This window comes from Anopheles arabiensis, chromosome 2 (genome assembly GCF_016920715.1).
Source record: "Anopheles arabiensis isolate DONGOLA chromosome 2, AaraD3, whole genome shotgun sequence".
NCBI lineage: Eukaryota > Metazoa > Arthropoda > Insecta > Diptera > Culicidae > Anopheles > Anopheles arabiensis.
The window spans coordinates 100126389-100151213 of record NC_053517.1 but is presented as its reverse complement, the minus strand read 5'-3'; the positions used below and the strand labels follow the sequence as shown (position 1 = coordinate 100151213).

Below are 24825 nucleotides of genomic sequence, written 5' to 3'. Positions count from 1 at the left end.
CGTGGTACCGCGAAAATCGCGTATGACTTGAGCTGTCAATTATGTTATAAAATCTGACAGATAGGCAAGATAATCGCGGTTCGTGTATGGAACCATCCGAGGTCTGGTGACGATTGAATGTGCCAAGAAGAAATATGTTTCTATCAATTTGCGAATCAAATTATTTATTTCACATAGTTTATGCAAAATAAAATACAAAACTCATTTCTCGACACGAGTTTTCTCACAAATCCGCCAGAAAAAGTAAAAATAATCGGTTCGAGCTACCGCGAAAATCTCAGCAATACCGAAGTTGGGTATCTCTGCGAAACAGCAGGCGCGATTGGAGGCGCGGAAGATTTGACAGCTCTACTGTTCTACAACTGTTATGAACAAGGCGCGAATTTCACAGTATCGCGACGATTTCGGTTCGTCTATTTCCAGCCTTAGATGTCAAACTGCCTATAACGAACTTTTGACTACTTCTCAAATTGTTCTATATTATTTGACCTCGTTCCTACACAGTCCTTGGACTCGCTGACAATGAGGAATAAATGTGAAAATAGGAAAAATAAATGATTTCTTAGTTTTATCATCAAACGTGTCTAAAACACAATGAATTATGTTATTATTTCACGAAATAACACACTACAAACTCTGTGTTAATTGTTAATAAGAACTCCTAAAGCTCAACATATATTTGTAATTTATATTTAATCGAAAAAAATGTGGTAGATAAATTAAATGAACAAATTAAATAAATGTAAACGAAGTTTGAATCCTGGGGACCTTACGTTAAGTGACCAACTGTCAAAATGGTCTAGATTCCACCACCTGATCTTTTTTATCCACCTTGATATTTCACCCTGTCTGGCCGCACGGTAACGGCGCCCAAAACTGTCAAAACTGTAAACACAACCAAACGAAACGCGGCGCGGAAATTCTCCCTCGCTGTGCTGTATTTAATTAAATTAACAAAAAAGAAACGCATTGCACGGTACCAGTTGTGCCAGTTGTGCTAAATCAATAAGTGTGTTCTTTGCCTCCGCCCGTGCTTGTGGTACCATGTCGTTCAACTTTGGAAACACATCGGCGCTCGGCTCAACGAGCACGCCGGCCAAGCGTAAGTGTTGATGGGCAGCAGCAGGAACAGGGAAACGGGGGCGAGTGCTTCTTTCGCTTTGATCAACAAAAACCGTCCTCCTTGGCGTAAAATATCACTAATTTATTGCATCGTCTAGAGTAGTATAATTTGTCCCTCAACTAGATAATTTACATCGCACGAAACTGCTGTGCGAAAAAGGCGACCGTCCTGTTGTAAAAATATGATCAAATAGAAAAATCGCTTCCCATGATTATCGCCTGGTTTACCGAAGCAACGTTTGTCCCGGGTTGTCTTCGGTGGTAGTAGCGGAAGCGGCGGCTTCCCTCTCCTTCGACATGTTACGCGAGTACCTTCGAGTGGATCGGTGGGTGCTGCTTCTTCGCCGCGTAGTTTCGATGGGCGACTGTGGGCCATCGATGTTTTGGAATCCTTTCCTGTGATAGTAGCAGGAAAAAAGGAACATTCCCGCAATTAGGGCTTTTTTATCACTTTAACAACAAACGCAACTGTTCTTACCTTTTGTAGCACATGTAGCCGAAAATCCCGAGCACAACTATAATGAAGACGGACGTAATCGTGACGGTGATGTAGATGTAGAACATCTGTATCTTATCCGACAGCATGTCCGATCCGGTAGTCGATTTGCTCTGCCACATGTCGGGTACTGCAAGCGAAGCAAAACAAAGGAAAACACTTAAACTCTCTCGAAAATGCTCCATTCTCGTGCGAAAGCTACCTATGTAGTTTCCATTCTCATCACTAACACCTCCGGGCGGGGTAGCCATCGTGGTCGTCGTGCTGGTTGTGGTCGCGGGCACGGTGCTCGTCTGATAGTACAGCGCAGGCGAACGGGTCGGTGGTCCGGGGAAAATTATTTGACCTTTATCGCTGAGAAAACGGTGGCCAGATTTAATGTACATGGTCAACAGGCAGGAACGATCGCGATTCCCCTTTCCACTTGTTCTGTTGGCTTTTGGTTAAAACACAGCATAAAAGCACATTCCACTATACGCTGGTGTGTGTGTATGTGTGTGTGTATCGGGCACTTGAAGAGGTCGTTAAAACGTTGCTTTACTAGTTAAAAAGCAACACGCAAGAGATGAAAACAAAAGAAGCACAAACTACGGCACAAAACCAGTGCTACCCTCTTCGTAGAAGAGAAAGCAAACATTCTCTACCGAAAACGCCTGAGCCCTGTCGGGAGCCAGTGACACTTATTGGAAAGCACTAAAACGAAACCCGCAGTGTTTCCGCTTCCGAACACTATCACTAACTGAAGCCACTGATTGCCGATTGTTTGGCCAAGCGTGGTCATTCCATCCAAGGGAGCAACCTGGGAGGGGAGCACCACTATTGCGCCACTGTGTTGAAAAGCCTCCTTGACATCCTGAGGGTGGGGGCCGCCACCTGACCAGGGATGCTTATGTCCTGCTCGATAAACAACGAAACGCGCAATCCAATTAGTGCGCTCCCCGTTTTGCAGCGCACCGTCTGATAGTTGACCGATTTACTGTTCAATATGTAGTCAAAGTATTCAGGTCGGCAACAATCTGGCTACGGCTACAAGCGAGAATGTTCGTTCTTTCCACGCTGAAGGAAGACATTTTTAAGCCAAGGACGGGTACGATACGGTCCTTTAGCATAATACCATCCGGTGCTTGTGATTTATATTGGAAATTCTTAGAACGGGACACATTTTTACTTGAAGACGACGACGCACTGTTATTTGTAATGTTTTGCTTGATTTATTCTATAATATTCCACTTTTTGTTTGCAATTGGCAATCAAACCTCACTCAAAACAAAGCTCTGCCTTCCGACGAAGGAGTTGCACATGCCGGAAGCACATGCCTACCATCGCGTGGCCATACGAACTGGCGGCTCGTCTTGTGGTCGAGTTGTTCCATCACGTCCACGGGTACTGCACGTGTCCGGCGTGATACGCTTGTGCTCGCTGTCCAACACGAGCGTACCAAAGTACAAACCCAGCTAATCCTATTAACTTTATCGGTTTTTCGTCTTTCTTTCCATTTCTTTGTTTTCTTTCGCTAGCGGCTTTTGGCAATTTCTCATTTGGTGGACAAACGTCGACTCCGGCTTTCGGTGCACCCGCCGCCACCGGTGCAACGTCCGCCTTCGGTCAGCCGGCAGCCACGTCCGCGTTCGGTGCAACGGCGGCCGCTGCTCCCGCATTCGGTGCCGCGCCCGGAACGGCAACCACCGGCACCGGCGCCTTCGGAACGCTAGGATTCGGCGGGGCCACCGGTGGAACGACGACGGCATTCGGAGCGACCCCCGCCAGTTCGGCACCGACGTTCGGGTTCGGCACCAACACTGCTACAGCGGCAACACCCGCGTTCGGTGGATTCGGTACGGCCACATCGACCGCTGGTACCGGATTCGGAGGATTTGGAGCCACCACTGCCACCAGCACGAGTGCTCCAGCGTTCGGTGGGTTCGGCGCGACCGCACAACCATTCGGCAGTTCGATAGCGACCACCTCCGCCCCATCGTTCTTCGGTGGGCTTGGAGCGAGCCAGCCACAAGCAAGCACGGCCACCGGGTTCGGTGGCTTCGGCACTGGCAACACGTTTGGTGCGTCGACTTTTGGCCAGCCGGCCGCCGGTGGATTAAACTTTGGACAGTCAGCGTTCGGGCAGCAGCAGCAACAGCAGCAGCTGCAACAACAACAGCAGCTCGCTCAAGCCCTCTCGCCCGAGGAAGCGTTCGTCCAGTCCGTGTTCAATGTGTCCATCTTTGGCGACGAGCGGGACACGGTCATTTCGAAATGGAACTACCTGCAGGCGATGCTCGGGACGGGCAAATCGTTCTACTCGCACAATGCACCGCCGGTCGAGATTACGCCGTCCAACTTTCTGTGCCGGTTCAAGACGATGGGCTACAGCAAGCTGCCCGGCCGGGACAACAAAACCGGCCTGGTGGGTTTGACCATCAACAAAACGGTGGCACAGATTAAGTAAGTGTCCGGTACATTCCATCCCGAAAGCGAATTAACAATTGCGCTTTTGCTTAATTTTTCTTTCCATTTTCTGCAGAGAGCAGCAGCAACAGTTCATTGCCAGCATGAACCAAATCTTTGGCAACAAACCGAACATTACGATCGTGGTGGAGAACGTCAAGTCGATCAACGACACGAAGGTGCAGGTCATTATCTACATCGAGGAAAAGTCAACCATCTCGAACGAGGTGAAGCGCGTGCTGGCCACCGAAGTGGCCAGCTACCTCAATCAACCGATGCCAAAGCAGCAGCTTACCCAGCTCGGCATTGAGTCGGTCGTTGCGTTGGTGCTGCCGGAGGAGGACCAGCTGAAGGAGTATCTGGACAATCCGCCCAAGGGTATCGATCCGCGCATGTGGGAACAGGCCAAGATGGATAATCCCGACCCGAAGCGATTCATACCGGTGCCGATGATTGGTTTTCAGGATGTAAGGGCTGTTTTGTTTATCATTGTGCTAAGCTAATTAATAATGAAAATGTTTTGTCTCTCTCTCTCTCCCAGCTGAAATGGCGCATCAAGTGTCAGGAGAACGAAACCGAAATCCATGCCTCGTACCTCGCGAAGGTGGAGAAAGAGATCGCCGAGCTGAAGCAGCGGCACATGAACACGACCGCCAAGATAGCGGAGCATCGGCGCAACTTTGCCGAGCTGAGCCACCGCATACTGCGCGTCATTGTGAAGCAGGAAAGTACGCGCAAGCTTGGGCTGGCGCTGTCCCCGGAGGAGGAAGCGATACGGACGAAGCTGGAAAACATGCACGCGCTCGTGTCCACCCCGACCCAGTTCCGGGGCCGGCTGAGCGAGCTGCTGTCGCAGATGCGCATGCAGCGGAACCAGTGGGCACACGGCAACTTCCTGAACGAGTACACGCTGGACAAGGACGCCACGCAGGAGATGCAATCGTTCCTGACGATGCAGCAGAAGGCGGTCTCGTTCCTGATCGACACGATACACAAGGACATGAAAACGCTCAAGATCATTAGCGAGGGCATGACGCAGCTGGTGCAGAGCTAGGTTGAATGAAGGTGGTGGAGGTAGATTGGAACAGAACAGACAAACAAAACTCCTTATTGGTTCGATGTACGTTTATTGCGGAATAAAATTAATGTTAAATCGTAATTGCTCCATGCGTGTGTGTTGAACGATTTTATTATGTGCTTGTGTGTGTGCGCGGTGGCTAGGATGGTTAAGAGTAATCTACCCAAGAATGATGTTATTGTACGGATGGCTGTCGACGATCGGGTGTCCGGGCATGGTGTAGCGTGGTGATACATAGTAAGTCGTTTTTTCCATCGCTACAAAACGGTTTTGGGGCCAACCGTACATACCTGAAGATAGAAGAGAGAAAGAGAGAGAGAGAGAGAGAGAAAGAGAGAGAGAGAGAGAGAGAGAGAGAGAGAGAGAGAGGAGCAACAGTTGTGATAGTTATTACATCAATTTAAATTTTCTCGTTTGACAGGTTGTACTTCATCCAGAAATTCGTATAGGCAAACTAATCGAAGTAACCATTGATGCCTTCGTTTCATTTCAGCTCAAACTTAATTCCTCAGTCGGTGAGGTCGTGTTGAAAGGAACGTATGGAAGTGAAACCTAGAGGACTTGGAGAAACAGTTTGGCCGAAGAATAGTTCCTCACGAATAAAATTAAGGTAAGTTGAATGTACTAAAGTATTCTGGACCATTTTAAACCCCTAATTTTCTGCATCTGCACTAGAATCTTCCACATATTGAGTTAAGTTTAAAGTCCTACATTCTTGGATTGATTTTCTTGAATTCAGTAAAACATAATCGCACAGAGAATCCGTGTCTACTCCAAATACAAAGGGTTAATTGTGCCAGAGAATAACAAGCAGAGCAGGCGCTCCAGAATGTATTCCCCATACGCCATCCTGTCCCAAGAATTCCAACCCATCCGTGCGACCCTTTTTCCACTTTCTATCCCACATCCCCTTGTAAAAGTTCCCCGTTATCGCACAAAATACCTGAGCTCAACGTTGGCACCTTCGGTATGTAGCTGCTGACGGTTTCCACATCCTCCTCTCCCTCGCGGCCACTTCCACCGGAACCGTTCTTCGCTCTGCGCCCTTCACGCTGCTGCTGCTGCTTGCGCTGCTTCTCCAGCTCCTCGTCCTCCTCCTCGTCGTCCGTCTTTTCGTACGTGTTTTTCGGCTTTTGCAAACACTTGAGCGCGTGGGTGTTGGTACGCTTCCGGCCACACCGGCACGTATCGAGCAGCGTTTTGAACATCTGCTTCGAGACGAAAAACGACTCCCCGTGGCCATCGTATTCGCGCAGGCTAACGTTCTGGTTGCGGGCCTGCTGTATCTCGCGCAGCTTCTGATTGTTGCGCTTCAGGTCGTAGAACTCGGTCGTGGCCGGTTGCGTGATGTAGCCCCACTTTTTCCGATACTCTCGGCGGCCCTTGCTTTCCAGCTCGATTTGCTCACGGCTTGAGAGGATGGGTGAGGAAAAGTTGGACATTAAACGCTTGCTTTCAAAAGAGAACACAGGGAAAATCACTTACATTTTGCCATCACGAACGATGGGCTCCAGCGGAGGATGAGAAATCCTTAATTCTCTACGCACTGGTTCGGCCATCGGTAGCTTCTACAAACATAATCTGCACAGGAAGAAAGCAACGACAAAATGCTAGGAGTTGTTTGCACACCTGCAGCTTATTTATAACTGAGTACACCAAGCACATACCCATGGCAACGTGTTTTCTGCAGGAGCTCTGCGACGTGGTTACCATGGAGCACATGGGGCAATTGTTTGAAAGGATCGTTGCCATCAAACTGTCAAATGCCGTCTTCTCAAACATTCTAGAAAATGCGATGAAGTTATAGGAAATTTGAATTTTTTTTTTTCAAATAACTTACTCTAGAATTTGTAATGAAGGATTTATTTTTCCTCAGAGGTTTCTTTCATATTTTGAGTAACAACCGTGGTTTGGCCAAGAGCATCTGTATCATATCAGTATTTCCTGTAATGTGCATTAAACTTTCATGAATTGCAACCAGATCTGCTACAGATGCTGGACTTGTGATTGAAATTGAATATCAAAGTACTTGAAATACTGCCATAGCATTCCAGAAATTGAAGAATTATTGGACAGAGATTGATTCCATAACAGGATTCTGAAACTAGACATCTTTATCTGATAAAAAGTCCAAAGCAGATCTCGTAGACAGGATCTGAAGTGGAACTTCTTTAATTCTTTCACCTATTCAAGAACAAGAACCAAAGAATATATAGTATAGTATAGTTATAGCGGGATCAAATGAATAAAAATACAATAGGAAGAAAGAATAGAGTAAGAAGCTTGGTATAAGCGCAAAAGGAACGCATTCAGCAACGAGGACGGCATCGTGATATCATAAAAATAAGGCAACAACCTTCAAGATACTTTCAAATTGAAATGGTTTATCACGGCGAGTGATAACTATTTATTATCGTTCATGCACTTATTTCATGGAAGTTTTACGCTGCTTTTAAATATCATTTGGTTAAACAGTAACGCTTACGCTATCTAAAGTCGACTAACCCGCACAGAAGCAGGTCTACATTGAAGATGCATCCAAGACGCACCAGTCGGCAAACTCCTCTCCCGCTGCAAAAACTTCTGCCGGCTTCAGAGAGACATTACAGAAACCCATGTCCGGCCGCTTCCGCCGGTATGTATCCCTCGTGGCCGTCGCGCGTCCGCACGAAAAACCACTGCTTGTAGTTCTTCAAACCCTTCTCCTGGTACTCCTTGCAGGCGAGCAGCGTTACCACATCGCCCTTGTGCACCGAAACCGCATCCGAGCAGTAGTTCTCCGTGATGGCAAGCAGTGTCTGCCGAACGGCGGCCGCAGCGGCGGCTCCCGCTGTGCAAACTCCACTCCCAGGCACTGATAACGTCCCATTTCCGTTGGTCGTACCGGTAAGTGAGATGCGCAAGTGATTGCTTCCATTGATAACTTTGGTAGGCTTCCCAATCGATGGTGGAGAGTCGGCTTTACAGAGCTGCTGCTGCTGCTGCTGCTGGCGCAGCTGCGTGATGTACTGCTGCTGCTTCAAGAGCAACTGTTGCTGCTGCTGCTTCAGCAGATGCACGTAATCGCCACTACCGGAGCAGATCAGCTTCTCCAGTTGCTCGATTGCCAAAGACTTCTCCGACCTGACCGAAGGAACGACCGTGTTCAGCACCTTGGAGGTAAGCTTCAGCTGCGCGTACTGTGCCTGCCCATCGGCCGTCTTCGGTTGGTTGGACGCTACCGTGCGCAAATACAGCGAGTCGAGATCCCGCTCACTGTTGCAGGCGGTGATCGACACGGCACTGCGACTGTTGGCACTGCTTCGCTTCAGCCGGGGCGTTCGGCGACCCTCAGAGCGCGTGCCACCCCGTAGCTGCTGTATTTCCTTCTCGCTGTCCGTCAGATTGCCACACGGCTTCGGGAAGACGTCCTTGTTCGACTCCCAGCAAGGGGTAGGCTTCGAACTGGATGAAGATCTGTTTTGTAAAGAATATCACACACACATAGACAATTCAGACATTGCAGAGATCCAAAACAGAGGAGAGCACACAAACAACTTACCTTTGGTTTGATGGCAGTATACCGAGCGGTAGACAGGTATCGTACGCCACATAGCCCTCCTCCGCGTGGGGCGTCTGCACGTACAGCCAGTTCTGGTTCTTGAACACCGCGTTCACCACCATCCCGAGTGGTAGCGGTATCTCGATCTGGTAGCTGCCGGGCCGCGTCTGATACAGCGTCGCGGCGGACGACAGCACCACGGGTATGTTACCGGGCGAGGACAGCGAACACTTGGACAGGAACTCGTCCACGTTCTGGATCTCGTACCCGAACCGCTGCGAACGGTAGCGCTCCCGCCGTCGCCTGTGATGATGCCTGCTGTGATGCCGGTGCTTGGTAGAGGCCGACGGTTCCGACACCGTCGTGTACAGGGACGGCTCGGAGTAGGTATTCTTCAGCGCAACTGCCAGCTTCTCCTTCAGTCCTTCACCGTACGCTGCCGGCTCCTTGTTGAGATTGATCGCGTGCTGATTGTTGTTGTTGTGATGCACCGGTCCGTCCACCACGGTGGTCCCATTCGGGTAGAGCAGCAGCCGATCCTTCTTCTTCAAACGCTCACTGTTCTTGCGGTTGCTCTTTCGGTACAGGTTGGAGCTAGCACCTGTGGGAGTGGCAGTCGGTGCGGCAGTGTACTCGTTCGCATGCACCACGGAGCGCAACTTCTCACTGTGGTACTCCGAGAGATTGTTATCACTGACGTACTTCTCGCTAAACAGACGCTCCTTGCTGCGCGTTCTAGACTTTTTCCTCACGATCACGTGATGATGGTGATGTGTATGCCCATTTAGTGTACTTCCATTGGAGGTGGGTCCATTGGTTTGACCTAGAGGAGCGGCACCTATACCTGTACCTGAAGTTGTGATTTGCCCTGCAGTGCTTTGCACACCTGCAGCCATTCCATGTCCACTTCCAGCCAATATGCACTGACTCGTCTTATCTACCGGCGATGACCCTGCTGGAGAGCACTTCCCGGGGATGCTCTGTAACACTGGCGGTTGCTGTGGATGAGCCTGATTGGTCGGGCCACTCCCGGCCGTTCCAGTTCCTTCGCGCGACTGTTCCCGCAGCACCCATGTTAGTGAAATCTTTGGTCTACGAATACTCAAGTTTTGACCCATAGTAGCTGTCGATGGTGCAGCACCACCGATACCCGTGCCAGAAGCGGAAGATGACGGCAGCGCGTCGTTGGTGCTGGACGCTGCAGTGACGTCTTCCTGCTGCTTCCTGCGACCCCCAGCCGACGTTGACGCACCGTCGTTGATGGCAACCGCTGCAAGAGCGCGGCCTACTTCACCAATCTCGGCGTACTCTACCGGCGCGGGCGATGGTTGACGTTCCGGCGATTCGGTCGCAATATTCTTACAGTTTCGCACCAAATCGGGACAAAATGCATCCTGACCTACCGCGCGCCATGCCATACGAAACAGGGGATGAAGCAAAACGGGGGGGGGAGAAGAAAAAGAGCAAATAAGACAACATCGCCAACGATCCGGATGTATGGTTGTAGCGGGAAAATAGCCTCTTGGGAAAATAGAGGATGGTCTCCCAAGTGGCTGCTTCGCCGTACTTACTTAGCAAATGCTCCTTGATGCGCTGCCGCTGCTGGTTCGGTACGTGGTAGCGATGCCGCAGTACGGCAGCGGGTTCCGCTCGCTCGGGCCCCCCTCCTCTCGGGCCTCCCCTGCCGTCCTCTCTGCGTACGGTCGCACCAATCGACGAGCTATCACCGGACGTTGATCTGCCACGATGAGCGCGGGGCCTGTCATTGCTGGTGTCACTGTCGTCGGTGGTCGTGGCTGCCTGGTGCCTGCTGGAAGTAGCAGCAGCAGCAGCCGGTGCACCACCCCCACCACTACCACGACCGTGGGCAGCAGTGGACGGTGAGGAGGAGGATGCGGCACCACCAATCCTCTCGCCAGCTGGAACCGGTCGGTGTGCGTAGTGCGCCCAGTACGGTGGCGGTGGTTCCGGGGCCCTTATCGGTCCGCGAGATCTCGGCGGCAGAACCGGCAGCGATGGTAGATTACGTCCGCCCAGCTGCTGCTGTTGCTGATGCTGTTGCTGCTGATGTCGCCGTCGACGTCGATCGGCTGCGATGGCCGCTGCAACAACGGCCACAGAACTGCCGACCGGCGGCTGCTGCTGCTGCTGCTCGCCCGCTACTGATGCGCCCGGTGCGGTGGTCTCGCTCGTTCCAGCCCTCGGTTGGTGGGACGTTCGGGCCGCGCTGCTACTACCGGTCGCTGCTGCACGAAAGCGGAAGGAAAACGGAAAAGGAAATGGGACACAAAACCGCCCAGTTAGTATGCTTTCGCACTCTTTCGTCCCCGGAGGGTTGAGGCTGCCCTTTTCGCTTAAGATAGTAATCGAAGGTTTGTTTTGCTTTTTTTTTACAAACTGGTGGTGCCATCCCAACCGGTACCCGCGTGCATGGACCATAACTTGTCGCAAGTTATTGCTGCGGGCAACCGGTGAGAGGAGCGAATCCGTTTGGAATGGCAGATCGAAAGCTCATTCCTTCCGATAACTGCAGCCGTTTGTGCACAACCACGCTGCTGCACATGCCTTACCGTAATTCGCAATCTCACACACACACACACACACACACCGAATGATGAAGCATTCGATATTACAGATGTCAATCGATCGTACCCAATCGAGGATACCCAAGGGGTGGTAAGTGATTCTTGGTGGTCCCCGGGAGAAGATGTCTTATTATTGCCCACTTTATTTACCGTTCGCAACACCTTCAACGCATTCCGAAAACTCGATTACTACAACCTGCTCAAATATCACCCGCATACGAACATGTGACATTGCAAAAAAGAAAAACCGTGACAGTAAAGTGCATGATTCACGCCGATCGTGCCACCCGATTGTCGGTTGGCTTCGAAAGATTGGCTTCGAAACCCCCGCGGGGGCACTATGGAAAACACGACACCAACGAGTCCGCCGACGTGCTGTGCCCTCTCCATGCCCTCCTACTCTGACAGTAATTATGCGCACGATTATACACCTTAATAACCTTCATTCAGTAACTGTTTCATATCTCCCCTCCGACTTTATTTAGAAAGTTGTCACTCATACGAGCGAAAAGGGTTTGGCTGTTGGGGGTAGATCTTCTTTCCAAGCCAATCAGTGTTCATTCCACCCGACTGTGTTGGAACATGATCACTCAACCGAGGTGCTCAACAAGTGCGCCGCAATTACTCGTTATTACCGCGCATGATAGCACGATCGTTTGGTTTGGCTTTCTTGTCCGCATGCTAATAACCTCATCATCTATAAGGGGTAACATCTATCTATAGGGTATGAGGGTAATTTGGATTCAGAGAGCGAGCTGTAAACACGTGTCCTCGTCAATCATGCGTTAAATCTGATGAATTGCGGACTCCGATGTATCTTATTACTGGAATGATACACACTTAGGGCCTTACCGATTTGAAAACTTCAAATACTACGACCTATAGCTAATTAGTTGTCATGTTTTGGGCATTAAGCACCTGACAACAGGGACAGTAAAACACAAAGACAACATTTTTGAAGTGATAAGCAATAGAAATTCTCAATATTGCAGCTAAACCACTTTCGCCTATTTTCCTGTGTCAAAGTGTACTTCAATTTTATGCTTTCGCACAGCCCGATACCGAAGATAAAACTCCAATGCCATATCATGCCGGCAAAACTCTCGCTAGTAGTATCAACCTTCAAAGCTAGCAAAGGAATAATTGGCGCGCCATAGACCTCTTCTTCCCGTTTCAAACTCTGCCACAAATTAATCTCATTATACAAAGTGTGCTGCCAGTGTGATGCACCTCCGACGTCTGTGTCGGTGCTATCTTAATTGGAATTCCAGCCGACTTTTACACTTTGCAATTATGTCGCTCACTTCCCCATCGCCCTTCTCATGGCCCCATTTCGATATGAGGCTTGGATGTCGATGGATGATAGAGCGCAAGAAAAGCGTTGACGTTCCTGCCGCAGCAAAGCAAAAACGCGGAATTGCAAGTGTAAACAATTGTTCGCATAGCTTTCGCTTTCCAGTGCGGCCCAACGAACGTCTTGGTGCCAACAATAGACGCGCACGAGGTGACGACAAGACGATCCGAGGTTCCGATCGAGACAAAAGCTGACCTTTCCCACCGGGAAGGGAAGACGTTTGTTGTTGTTGTTGTTGGTGTGGTTTTAATGACGTATCGCGCCATCATAAACGGGGTGGAAGCACGTGCCAGACATCACTGCTCCGTGGTTCAATACTGAACGGGGTTTGATGAATTTCGCACAAACGCTGCACAAAAAGTTTGCGATTTTCCTCCCCAAAACGAGGTTCAATTTGCGGCAAATTGTCCCGTACCATGTCCGCCACTATCTTCACCACTGGTGTGCGTGTCGATGCTCAATTATGCATAAATCGCACAATAACTAATTAACCTGAAAACTACATCCATTCTAGCGTGTGCGCTTGTGCCCCGACCCAAACAGCATTTGCGGTCGATAATTCCATCTGAGCTCTGAGCCTCCTGTCGAGCCTAGACCGTCTGCCCTGGCTGTCTGTTGGACTTCTCTCCCCCCCCTCCCCCGCCCCCCTATGTATGCCATCTGGCAATAAAAAGGTGCAATAGACGGCTACGGCTAGATTAAGCTCCGCCGGTTCACAGGTTCACATCTCTCGCTCGTCTCGGCTATCTCGGGACGGGACGGGATGGACCGTCGAACGGTGTCAAAGGTCGTGTACCTTTTGCCCGTGGCCGGGCCGGGCTGGTCATCGCAGGTTCTTCTCATCCGTACAGATCTTTAGCTGCAGCATTTATCCCGATGGTTGTTTAATTGAATTCCATTATCGTGCCTTTGAACGATGATCCCGTCCTGCACCAGTCGCCAAGGCGAAGGAGGCCGACATTAACGGGTCTTTTGGTTTTGGCCACCGACACAGGTAGCCAAGCGAGAGGAATCAAAGTGGACGCTCCTTTCTCCCTCACGGCACCTTTTTCTTCTCGATGCCAAAAACATCCCCTCCTGTGCTGTCTGTTCCTGGGCCTGCTTGCAATCCAATGAACTCGGTAAATTTGAATTTAATATCATCCATCCCCGGTTCCGGTTCGGTCGGTCGGTCGGGTGGTATGTGCAATCACGTTTTTCCATCTCCGTTCCCTGTGAGTGCCTTATGGGTATCGGGCCTGTGGTATCGGGGTGTATCGGTATCAGCTCATCTTGCTCATCCCAGTCTTTCCCCACATCCCCACAGCTGCACTTAAGGCCAATGGATGCAAATTGATGCAGTGTGTGCGACGTGTGGGACGTGCTATTCACCTGTGCCTGTGCCGTACCGGCGTGTGTCCCGGTTCGTAGACATCTTCACTTTGGTAATCTTGGCAGCTCGAATGCGGTTGCAAACGTACGCTCATTAATGTGTCCATCACATGCAAAAGGGCGGGTGGCAGTGCATCAAGGAGCAACATCTTCTGCTAGCGGGCCAGGACGACCACCGAGCGGAGGGTTGCACTCGTCAAAACTGTCTTGCATTCCATTCGGCCTGCCTCGGTCTAGACACGGCACACGGGGGTGACGGGCAGCCCGTTCTCTGCTGCCCTATTCTGTGTTGTGGAAACCAGAACGATGTTTGATTAACATTCGCCGGAGAGTGCAACGGCTGTGTGTGTGTGTGTTTGGACAAGTGGAACAACTTTCGCAATCGCACCGAGACAGACGGGAGGGATAGGATTAATTGTCTTGCAGCGTGTCTCATTATCGCTCAATTTGATGCAGACACGTACCGAACACCATCGATACACGGGTTCTCACGTACATTGTTCGTGTTGGGTGTGTTTTGCCCAGTAAAGAAACGATGCCCAAATCAATGTCATTTGCAAACCTGCTCAATCGAATTCAAGCAATTAAAGCAGGCGTTAGTTCAAGCTCAAACGATCCAAAGCTGTGATTAGTGATTAATCCGGTACGAAGGACCAAACGTATTACAGAACTCTTTTGGTTTTGGATTGAGGGTTTATACTAAATTAAGTTGTTCAAATTTACCTATGAATCTTTAAAACAACCTATTATCTGAGCTCCTTTTTTCTTTTTTTTTCTAATCAATTTACACAACAAAACTATTTTCTAGCAGGAACAGTTATATACGGCAAATGCGTCGCTACATTAGGTGCGCCTCCGTGGAGCCGTATCGAAACGCACCGACCTGCAACCGCAAAACGTGTGTGTTGTAGGTTCAAATCTAATAATCTATAGCCGCAGTTAAACTATCTTCTTTCAACCTTAAAACTAATCAGGCAGAACAAGTTAAGCAAAGTATGGTTATAATTTGGACGAGAAATGATATGATATGTCTGGAACCAATTGCACTTTTTCAACAAGCAAAAACGTACTTAAAGACTCTGCCTGTTGTTCTGCTTTCAGGTGCATGAAAATCCATCCCATTTTTTTAACACCCACGCTTTTAAAGGTAACCGTGTTCTTCCTCCGACACGAATGCATTTTCCCGAGCTCACGAGCACACACACACACATAAAACATGCTCAAATGTCGTTGATAGGGAACGGTTCCAGCTGCGAACAATTTTCTCCTTCGCCTCCACTAATGTTGTGGTCGCTTTTTTTTTGTTTTAGTGCTGTAAATATTTTAATCGTATCGCTCGCGACATTCTGCTGCACGGCCTTTTCCCTCCACACTTTCCCTTCTGCTGCAATAGCATAGCAAGGGGGGTGAAAGGGATGCAATAGGAAGCCGCACTACGTCCGCGCAAAGTAGCCGATTGCGCCGATGTCTGCTTTGCCACAGCATAACTTCCATTTTTCCATGCTGCAACGGTGCCGCAGCCAACGAAGGTACAGGAAGGAAGGTTCCTGCTTACATTCCAGCTGCGATAGGGGAAACGCGCATGGTGGCGCAGACAGAGGCGGTTGAGTTGCATTTTCCAAACCGCACACACGTACGATCGTACACCATCGGGCACAGGTTGTGTCGGCACATTGTCTGTGTAAAGTTCAGAGGTGCGCAACCGTACGGCCGAAAGCGTTCCCGGGCAGCGCGGCAGCGTGAACCATCTACTTTCATCCTCGACTTAGACGGCGGCTTCCTCCAGAGCGTTAGGACACGGGAAACCGCGAGGTGAGAAAGCCTCCTTCGCAGACGTTCGCAGGCAAACGACTCGATCGCGGGGCCGTCCCGTGGTTTCAGCCCAATAAATCGCACCGACAACGAGACCGACCAATCATAAAATGCCGTATCTAATGTGCATGTTAATTTATGGAAAATCGACATTATGAAATCCGAGCCACTGCTCTCGGCAGGAGGAGTGAAGCGAAGCAACTCCTCACACAGGGAACGGACGGAAACCGGCCTAGACAAAATACACATATATCGCTCATCGCAAACACATGTGTGTGTGTGTGTGTGTGTGTGTGTGTGTGTGTGTGTGTGTGTGTGTGCCCCCTGTGCTTTGCACCCGTTGCGTCGGAACGGAAAAAAACACGCCCGGTGGACACGCCGTGCTCGAGTTAAACCCTTCTCGGGCGGTTCCTTCCTCCCCATTAACACACACCGATAGTGTACAGGCGCGTGAGGTTGTTCCAATTCGGGGTATAGGGTGGAACCTCGTGTGTGTTATCTTGCGGGGGTTTTGGGGCTATGCATGATCGTCGCAAAACAAAATACGCAGGAAGAAAATGTCCGCCTCAAATACATCGTAGTGGACGATCAGCAGCAGCAGCAGCAGCATCCGGGCAACCGGTTTCTTGATGTTTGTGGGGTTTACGTTTTAATATCACTCTTTTTTCCCTCCGTAGTTAGTTTGCCCTTTGCCGTCCTGCACAAACATGCACACACGCACTACAAGTACACATGCATATGTCCATCCGCTGCCGTACTGTCTGGGCCGGGAACTGTTTACAGTGCATCGTGGTGCCTTGCGAGCATGCCGGCCGGTTCCATTCTTGATCTGGAGATGATGTTGCGCGCAATCGGTGAAGAAGGGGCGACGAGGCTACGGTGTGATCATCAAACCGCAAAAGGAAATTAATGCTTAATGGCCCGAAGGGAAAGAAGACGTGCTAGAAGGTGGCATTTGTTGGTACATTTGTTCTAATGATGGTTGTGTGTTTTTTGTTTGCTTTTTACTTTTCGAATTCGGTATAACTATGGCTTCCGATGTTGAGAGCATGACAGCATGCGAGCCTTGGGGTGGGGGGAGGGGGATGGATTTCACGCACAATTACACCCCGGTTGCATCGGCTTTGGAGCAATGGTGACATGACCATGTTTATCGCCCGTCCTATTTGGCTTTGGAATGGCGGATTGTCGGCATTGCTGCCAAAGCGCGCTGTACAATGTCGGAGATTCCCTTTTCTGTGCTGCAAATTTGCAAACATCCGCTCAGCTTGCCTTGTTTGTACTGTGGACGATTAGTCGTAAGCCTAGCAAAGGTATTACGCATCACTTATATCTGTGTATGTATGAAGTTAATCAAACAAAAAGGTGCGATGGCTAAGTCACTGGGTGGAGGGAAAAGGCACGGATATTAGCTAAATGGTGCTAAATGGAGATATAACATATAAGACCATCTAACCAACACATGAAAGTTGATAGAAGATACCAAAAACAATTTTCCTTTAATATTATTCTTGCTTTCCAATTTCGCAATTCAACATTATAAGGTAAACAAAATTACGAAGATTTTTTTATGGACACTGCCATATTAATTCAACTCGAATTAGAGCACTGTGTCCTGAGGGAATGTGTTGAATCTTGCCAGTATGTAAAAAGCCATCTAAGTCCGAACAATTAGACTGCTATTTCGGGATTCAACCCAATCTAATTCTCAGTGCAGTTCACTCAATTTGCTTGGAGTAAAGATAAGAAGTAAGAACTGGTCAGTTTTATCAGTTCTTAGAAGTGGATGAGAACTACCCATAGACATATAAACAAGAGTGTGAAAACTATGAGGACATAAACGTAATTTAGCGAAGGCTCTGCGGGAAAACGAAACAGAGAGTTAAATTATTTAAAAAAGAACAATTTTATCAAACCTAACTCTGAGTGAGATGCAAGATGCAAGAGTTGAATACTTCTGGTGAGTCATCTACATTGAGTCAATTGACTGAAAAGAGTGATCTTTTAATTTCTGAACAATCTAAATACTAGATATTGTGAGGTGTATAAGCAACTACTGAAACTGATAACAAACTGATTAAATGCTTGGAACTTCTGTGGTGACGTCTGACGCTTACGCAAATAATACTAACAATGTTACGTGAATATTAATACAAGAAAATATCTTGTTTCATCGACCAAACAACGTGATCCACAGGTGAAAACATATCTTGCCAAGCTGATCCAACACACACACACATTACATCACAACTGAAACCGACAAACTGGTGGAGATGTTCCGCATCGTCAAACCTTTCGCAAAAATTGGCCTGCGGTGTTCAAACTCATAAAAATGTATACACCGCCTCTTAGCATCTCCGTACGTTCCATATCGCGCTGACTCTTCTTCGCGCCAAATAAAACAACCGTGCCAAGAATTAGATAATCCTCAAGCGCGAGGACACCACAGAAAGCACACTCTGCGGCTACGAAAACGTCTGTTTAAAAAAGGTATACACACCGCTTACAAAACCATATCTCGCGCAGATTCGCCCTCGGGCGAGAAGATGCCCAGATTAGCGACACCCGCTTACGGTGCAGGACCCACATCAGACGGACTACCTCCTACCTACCTACCAGAGGCTAAATATTTGCACCACACCAAACCCACATGCCACATGGACACCCTTTCCTTTGCTCTCGCCAAGATGCAAAGCCGTCGCGTCATTCGCCCGCACTGCTCCGGGGGAATCCGAGACGGAATCTTCATCCCGGGGCTCGGTTACGCCCAGACGGTTACGGAACCTACACGCACAAACCTTACCACAGCTCCGCAAGAAATATGTGAAATTCGCGTGCCGCTTTTAAATATTTCTTTCGGTGCTTTCCGACTTGGAGGGCGGAACGAACGTGTGCTTCATTTCCTTGCCAGGAAAGACTGTGTGCGAGCGCGCGCGCCCGTCGACCAGTGTTTGCCCCGTATCGCCCGGAACGATCTTTTCGCCCATTCCCATTCTCGCGAGCGCGCGCGCGGTCTTTCGATTACGAGTTTGTGCCTTTTTGTTAGACATTCTCCCTTCTCGGTGTATAAATTCTGACTCCAAAGCCAACTCTTGCGGATGCTGCCGGTCCGCGAGCGATGATCGCGCGCTTTTTCGTCCCGGCATTTCTTGTACACAATTTCTTCTTCTCGCTGTCCTCGCCTTTGCTGACCATGCTAATGGAACGCAACATATCCATTCCGCTCGTTACACCTTTCATTCGCAGAGCGAATTCATTTCGAATGGTCAAACGCCGGCGAGACGCGCGGCAGAGTGAATGATTTGTAAATAAAAGCGAAAGCAACAAACCACCACATCTCGGGTCGCAGCATCCTCATCTTCTGCCCTGCCTGGTGGGAAAATTGACCCCAACATGCCATGCCACAAGTCTCTCGCATGGTTGCAAAACAAGTTTCCCTTTCGCTCGTTGACAACAATTCGTCGTAAATTCTGTGCTCCAGTGGGACCGCTTGCGGAGCTAATTAAACCGCACGCGGCTAATTTGTGAACGCGGGCTGTTGTCATACCGAAAAACAGGGGGTTGTGATTTAATGTTTGGATGCTTATTTTTGGGGAGGTAAGACGCCGTACCATAAGCAGCAGCACGCAGCGTAGTTGCAACTTACTCTTAGGCACGTCGTAATGAATTAGTTTTTAAGTGTGCAGTGTTTTCTCTTCCCACCATTAAATGCCACCGTTTTGGGGATGATTGTGTTGATCAAATTTGTCACCGGGGTTGTTTTTTTGTGTGGGGAAAATAGTTTCTCAGGTCTGCTGCTTGCTGGCGGATGTCACTCTCCATTTCAAATGACATTCATAGCGTTCTTGTTAGCTCCTAATGAATCGGATAACAGATTTCACACAAATTATGAGCTTCTACTCATCGTTGACCAGTCCTGCTCATCTTAGGACCTTAATAAATTACCGACAAACTACCCCGCGTGATAGCGATCTCCACAAACTCTTCCTCATGGTGGGGTCCATATGAATACCTGACTGCACCAAACCCTATTTTCTCCCATTCTTTACACTTGTTAGTTCTCCGCCAAGTTCTATCACCACACAAAAACACACCTCAATCTTTCCCTCTCTCAATCTGCCACTTTTTTCTTCCCCTTTTTCTAAGCATTAAAAAGTAAAATCCTTCTTCATCGCTAGAGAGTACACGCAAGCCTCTGTCTTCGATGGCTGATTTAGACGCACGTTCACACGTTGACGCTTCATCCAAGGTGGAATGACCCGGCTCACGTTGTAAAGATTCGGCCAGTTGGCTTGGCTTCGGTTCACTGCCTCACGGAAATACCACTATCCTCATGCTTGCTCATGAAAAATGCAACATTGCTCGCTTGCTGCAAGACCTTCTGGGGGGGCGTAACGATAGCCGAAAAGCGGTTAAGTCGATTCACTTTTAATTCCGTAAATCTTCATTTCACCAACCGACTTATTGGGCAACTTTACTCGAAGGTTTAGCAACAGAGCTCAAAGATAGTTGGTTTATTTTGACACCAAACGAAACTCTTTCGCTCTACGCTTGCTCAACGTTCTGTTTCCAGCGACTCTTAGCTGCTAATATTTCCATCAACATGTTTCACAATGGTGCGTACCAAACGAGAGCCAACCAACCGTTCGGATAGCCTTATTAAAGCGAACATTATGTCGCCATTTATTGTCTGCTAAACAATTCTAACTGTTTTGCGTTACAGATATCTACCCGTCCGCTACTATCCATAACAAGAAATGGCACAAATGGACACAAAACAAACAACCCATCGTATATTAAAACGACAAGCCTAAGAACAGAAAGCATAATAGCTTGTGCGTTGTTTTAAGCATTCGTACAAACAAAAAGAACACACTAAATGGGTGCTTTTGGGGATTGAAATTCATACTCTAACATTTGTTTGCATCGCAGCTCGTTAGGAGTTTTCTGGCAGGGCAGCACCAAAGACAGCTCCGAACTGAAGCGTGGGTTTGATTTATTCGTCCCCAACAGCGCTTCCCGAGGGAGCGGGGAGTAACAGCTATTGTGCAGCGATAAACGGTTGGAATTTAATGTGACAAGATAAGTTATCGAACCTCATCTCAAGTTTCCGTTTTGTTTTACGGTTTGAATTAACTCATTAGTCCTCAATTCAATGGGCACGCTTTAATTTACTAATGACAAACCAAAGACAAAGAATCGATTCCTAATCAGCTCTACAAGCAAAGTCTTTGCAACAATTTCACACGCACAGATACAAAAGCTCCGATCATTTGCTTACCACTTTAAAGCCAAACCCGGCAGGGAAATGGTTGTTTCCGTATTATTTTGTTTTGGCTTGGCTGGTCCAAACTGGTCGTCCTTGAAGATGGCACACGCAAACAAAAAAAACACACAAAATTTCCGACCCACAAAAACTGACCTTCTTTCCCCGCAGACACACGGACAATCACAATCAAAATTGACACGCTAACGACATACTTCAATTATCGATCGAGACACATCACACACGACGAACGTCATGTCAGGCACGTCAGGCACGAACGTCGGGACCGAACCACACCTCGGCTCGGCTTGCTGCTGTAATATCTTCTTCACCTGTCCACGGTGCAATCATGCAGCCCCACAAAGTATGCGGCGGTACGCGCCCCCTCCGGGCGCGCTGTGCAGCGAAACGAGTGTCAAAGCGCAACCCCCGAACCGGGCAGAACAATTTCAATCATGTCGTCGGCGGACGGGCGTGCACAACTGCCCAAAAGGGAGAGATATTCACCGTTTTACGATTTCATTCATTCCGAGCGCATAGTTTGTTGGCGTTTTTCTCGTGTTGGGGTTTTTGCACACTCCACTGACACTTTGTCATTTTTCGGAAGGTTTCATATTTTTATCTCGCTCGCTTGTTTCTTCTGTTATCTGTGAATTGGAGTTATTTTTTACACCAAACGCATTCCGCTGCTATGTGTTGCTGTGCTTGTGGCACACTCGTTTCGTTGTGGACGATCGCGATGCTTCCCTGATAACGATCACACAAAGATCGCGTTTGGTTTAAATTTCAATTTTACGCATTTTATCGCTGTGTTTCTTTTCATATACTGCTTTTTATGCTGCTACTTTGCTACTGTTGTTACCTTCACTGTGTGGTGGTTCTATGCTTCTATCCACTTACAAACCCACCGGGGTGAAACTTTTAATTTTCACTCTTCCATTATGCTCCCAATCTCAAGCCGACTGGATCTGATTGGATTTTTCTGTTTCTGTCTGTCTGTGTGCGCGCACACAGACACACACATGTCCAACAGCGCATCCCCCTCCTCAAAAGCTTGACCAAACTTTACGCAACGAAACTGGACGATTCGCTCGTTTAGTGATGAAGAATGTTTGCTCGTACCGTCTAGCCTAACCGCGCCACGGTCAGGCTGTGGTGCCCAACGACAGCGAAACCCATTCCTTCGGCTGCCTTTTTATGTTCTATTCCCTTCCTAATGTGGTTGTGGGCATTTTTTCCTTCTTTTTCTTGTATGCTCAACCTAACCCGTCGAACGCGTCGAGGCACCCCCCCCCCCCCCAAAATCAGCCGAACCAATTGGCAACGGGCGCGACGGCGCGATCGATCCTCGCGACTCCTCGCGCGTCGAAATTCCTTTCCGAGGCCCTATGCTATAAGGCTTCCAACTGTATCGCCTCGAGCACCTTTCGAGCCGTCAAGGTCTTCTAAGAACGCGGTTTGCCCGCGCGTTTTGTTTGGCACACACACACACACAAACCAAGGTTCGATTGCAGAAGAATTTTGATATCCCTTTTTGTCCAAACGGCACAACGAAATTCAAGGAAGATGCGAACGAAATTGTATCTTGTTGGAAATTATTGGAATTTGATTGTTTAGTTACATTTTTTTTTTGTTTAATTTCTTGTCACACTTGTCAATTGTTTGGAACTAACAAATTAATCAAAAGACTTAAACGCTGGGTAAAGAAACGAACCTCGCTTAAACTAACCGATCACACAGCATCAACAGCATTGTTTGAGCAATGGCACAATCGTGTATCCTTAAACATCCAGCACACACCAAAAACAAAACCTCACACCAACACTCGCGGTTGAAACACTCGCGACGCAACCTTTTTGCGTAAGCTCCGGCGGACGGGACGGGTTTTTGCTCCGAGATCTCCGTCACACAGTGCAATCCACCCGCTACAGCGCTTTGCCACAAACTGACTTCGGGTTGGGCTTCGCTTTTCACTGATCTGCCTCCGTCGCACCGGTCGCCGAGGATGACGACGACGACGACGTCGTCCCGCGTTCCCGGGGCCCTGTCCGCTGTTGGCTGTATCCGATTACACCTGAGGTTTTGTTCGTTCGTTCCATTTCATCTCTCCCGGCATGCTGTGCACTCTCATCCCAAAACACGCGCGGCTTCGTGTGTTATCTCGCGCGTGCTTCATCCGACCCGGAATCCTAATGGATGCTGCTGTGCTCTCCGTGCCGCACGGGAGAGCATTGCTCTCTTTCGCTTCGTGCTCTTAGTAGCGAGACGAGAGCATAGCAACATAAATGTGGTACCGTGCCGTCACAGCGCAGAAAGAAACGTCCGATTTAGTGGGAATGAGGTGACGAACTGAGAGAGCGAAACGATTCGAAGAGCATCGCGTTATGCTGCTGTCAACAAAGCAGCGGGCGGGCCAGCAGCCACACATACAGCGCTGCAAAAGGATTCACTCTTTGAGGCAACGTTTGGTAGTTGGTCGTTACGTTATTTTTACGGAAATTTTTTACTCTATTTTAAGGCTTTAAAATCTTAAAAAGATGAGCTTTTCTCCCTTAAAAGAGAATAATGTTTACCACATTTTTGATTATTTCATCTCTTCATTGTCTTCTTTCAACCAGAATCCACCTGTTGCTAGACAGCATCAAACACAACGGCCACTCGTTCAACATCCAACCAACTCTGCTGTCTAGAGACGACCAACAAAGCGTATGCAATGAGCGCTATCGCCGGTATCTACGTCACTCGATCTGTCCCATTTCATGTCAACGCCGGTACGGCAGCATAACAGTGAGGAGTGAAACGAAACCCGGGCCATAGGCAAACGCTCCCGCAGCAGCATAACAACCTTACCCTCAACCGCCCCCAGACCACGGCAACTAAAACAAAAGATTAAACCCGATCCTGCCCGATGATTCGGTGTAGCCTGTCCACCTTTAATCCGGGTGGATCGTTCACCGTGGCGTGGCTATTTCGTAAGCCAAGAAAGCCAACCCTCGATACAGTTGGGAGAGATGGGCAGGCAAAAAAAGGGCTCTAGCGTGTCTCTCCTCGCTGCTTGTGCGTCCGCGGTGCTAGAAAAATGAAATCGAAACAACAAACGAAAACAATCTTCACCGCGTGCCACCCAAGCCACCCACCAGCCTCCTCCAACTCAGCGCAACTGTGTGTCCACTTTTGGTGTCCCATCTGTGAGGTTCTTTTTTGGGCGTCTTTTTCTTTCACTCTCGTGCCTTTTTTGCTTTTTGTTTTGTGCTTGCTCATCCAATTCTGATGAGATTAGATTTTTTTAAACCCCTCCACGCACCCTATTCTTCCGTGCCGAGACTGTCGGCTGGCTCAACTTCGATTCGATCGACGAACATTTTTCTCCCTGGCCTTCCGAAGCTTAGCAAAAGCATTCGTTGCTGTGTATATGTGTGTGTGTGTGTGTGTGTGTGTGTGTGTGTGTGTGTGTGTGTGTGTGTGTGTGTGTGTGTGTGTGTGCGTGTGGATATCTTTTCACCACTCACCGTGCGCACAGGTGCGCACAGCAACGAAAAGTAGACGGCAGGTTTCAACCTGAAGCAAAAAGAACCAAGCAACGAACCCTCCGACGAATCTAGTTGCCGGCGATCGATCGCGGATCTAACGATCATCTCCCGTGCTTGACAAACCACACCACTGAAACAATCTCGGCCGGGCTTGCACCTGGGGGTTAGCGGGGCACCAAAGAACTGCGCGGTAGGCTGTAACGCGCCAAATTACACGCTCGTGAT

The 24825-nt window shown here is 48.9% G+C and overlaps 4 protein-coding genes and 1 long non-coding RNA gene across 7 annotated transcripts in view; 2 read left to right on the top strand and 3 right to left on the bottom strand.

Moving 5' to 3' along the window:
• The first annotated feature begins 887 nt into the window (after positions 1 to 887).
• On the top strand, positions 888 to 5230 carry LOC120893676 (probable nucleoporin Nup54). Its single transcript, XM_040295699.1, has 4 exons — positions 888 to 1102; positions 3136 to 4060; positions 4140 to 4530; positions 4605 to 5230. The coding sequence occupies exons 1-4, from the start codon at positions 1045 to 1047 to the stop codon at positions 5115 to 5117; spliced, it is 1887 nt and encodes a 628-aa protein (XP_040151633.1). The 5' UTR covers positions 888 to 1044; the 3' UTR covers positions 5118 to 5230.
• LOC120893678 lies at positions 1181 to 2938 on the bottom strand. The gene is made up of 3 exons (XM_040295701.1): positions 1821 to 2938; positions 1601 to 1748; positions 1181 to 1518 (listed from the first exon to the last, which is right to left on the bottom strand). The coding sequence occupies exons 1-3, from the start codon at positions 2002 to 2004 to the stop codon at positions 1347 to 1349; spliced, it is 504 nt and encodes a 167-aa protein (XP_040151635.1). The 5' UTR covers positions 2005 to 2938; the 3' UTR covers positions 1181 to 1346.
• Positions 5171 to 6762, bottom strand: LOC120893677. Its single transcript, XM_040295700.1, has 3 exons — positions 6627 to 6762; positions 6085 to 6551; positions 5171 to 5431 (listed from the first exon to the last, which is right to left on the bottom strand). Exons 1-3 carry the CDS (start codon positions 6698 to 6700, stop codon positions 5301 to 5303), a joined length of 672 nt encoding a protein of 223 aa, XP_040151634.1. The 5' UTR covers positions 6701 to 6762; the 3' UTR covers positions 5171 to 5300.
• On the top strand, positions 5662 to 23982 carry LOC120893679. Its single transcript, XR_005738146.1, has 4 exons — positions 5662 to 5751; positions 7617 to 7776; positions 7863 to 8027; positions 23689 to 23982. It is a non-coding gene; the product is annotated as an uncharacterized LOC120893679 (long non-coding RNA).
• LOC120893675 overlaps positions 7506 to 24825 on the bottom strand; it is a 41349-nt gene continuing 24029 nt past the window's right edge. For 2 of the 3 annotated variants that reach the window (XM_040295696.1, XM_040295697.1), the window contains exons 3-5: positions 10254 to 10928; positions 8683 to 10081; positions 7506 to 8597 (exon numbers count right to left, since the gene is read on the bottom strand). In XM_040295696.1, coding sequence (XP_040151630.1) covers positions 7745 to 8597; positions 8683 to 10081; positions 10254 to 10928 — 2927 coding nt within the window. In that variant the 3' untranslated portion in view covers positions 7506 to 7744. The remainder of the gene's footprint in view (positions 8598 to 8682; positions 10082 to 10253; positions 10929 to 24825) is intronic. The other variant, XM_040295698.1, reaches the window with a different exon arrangement.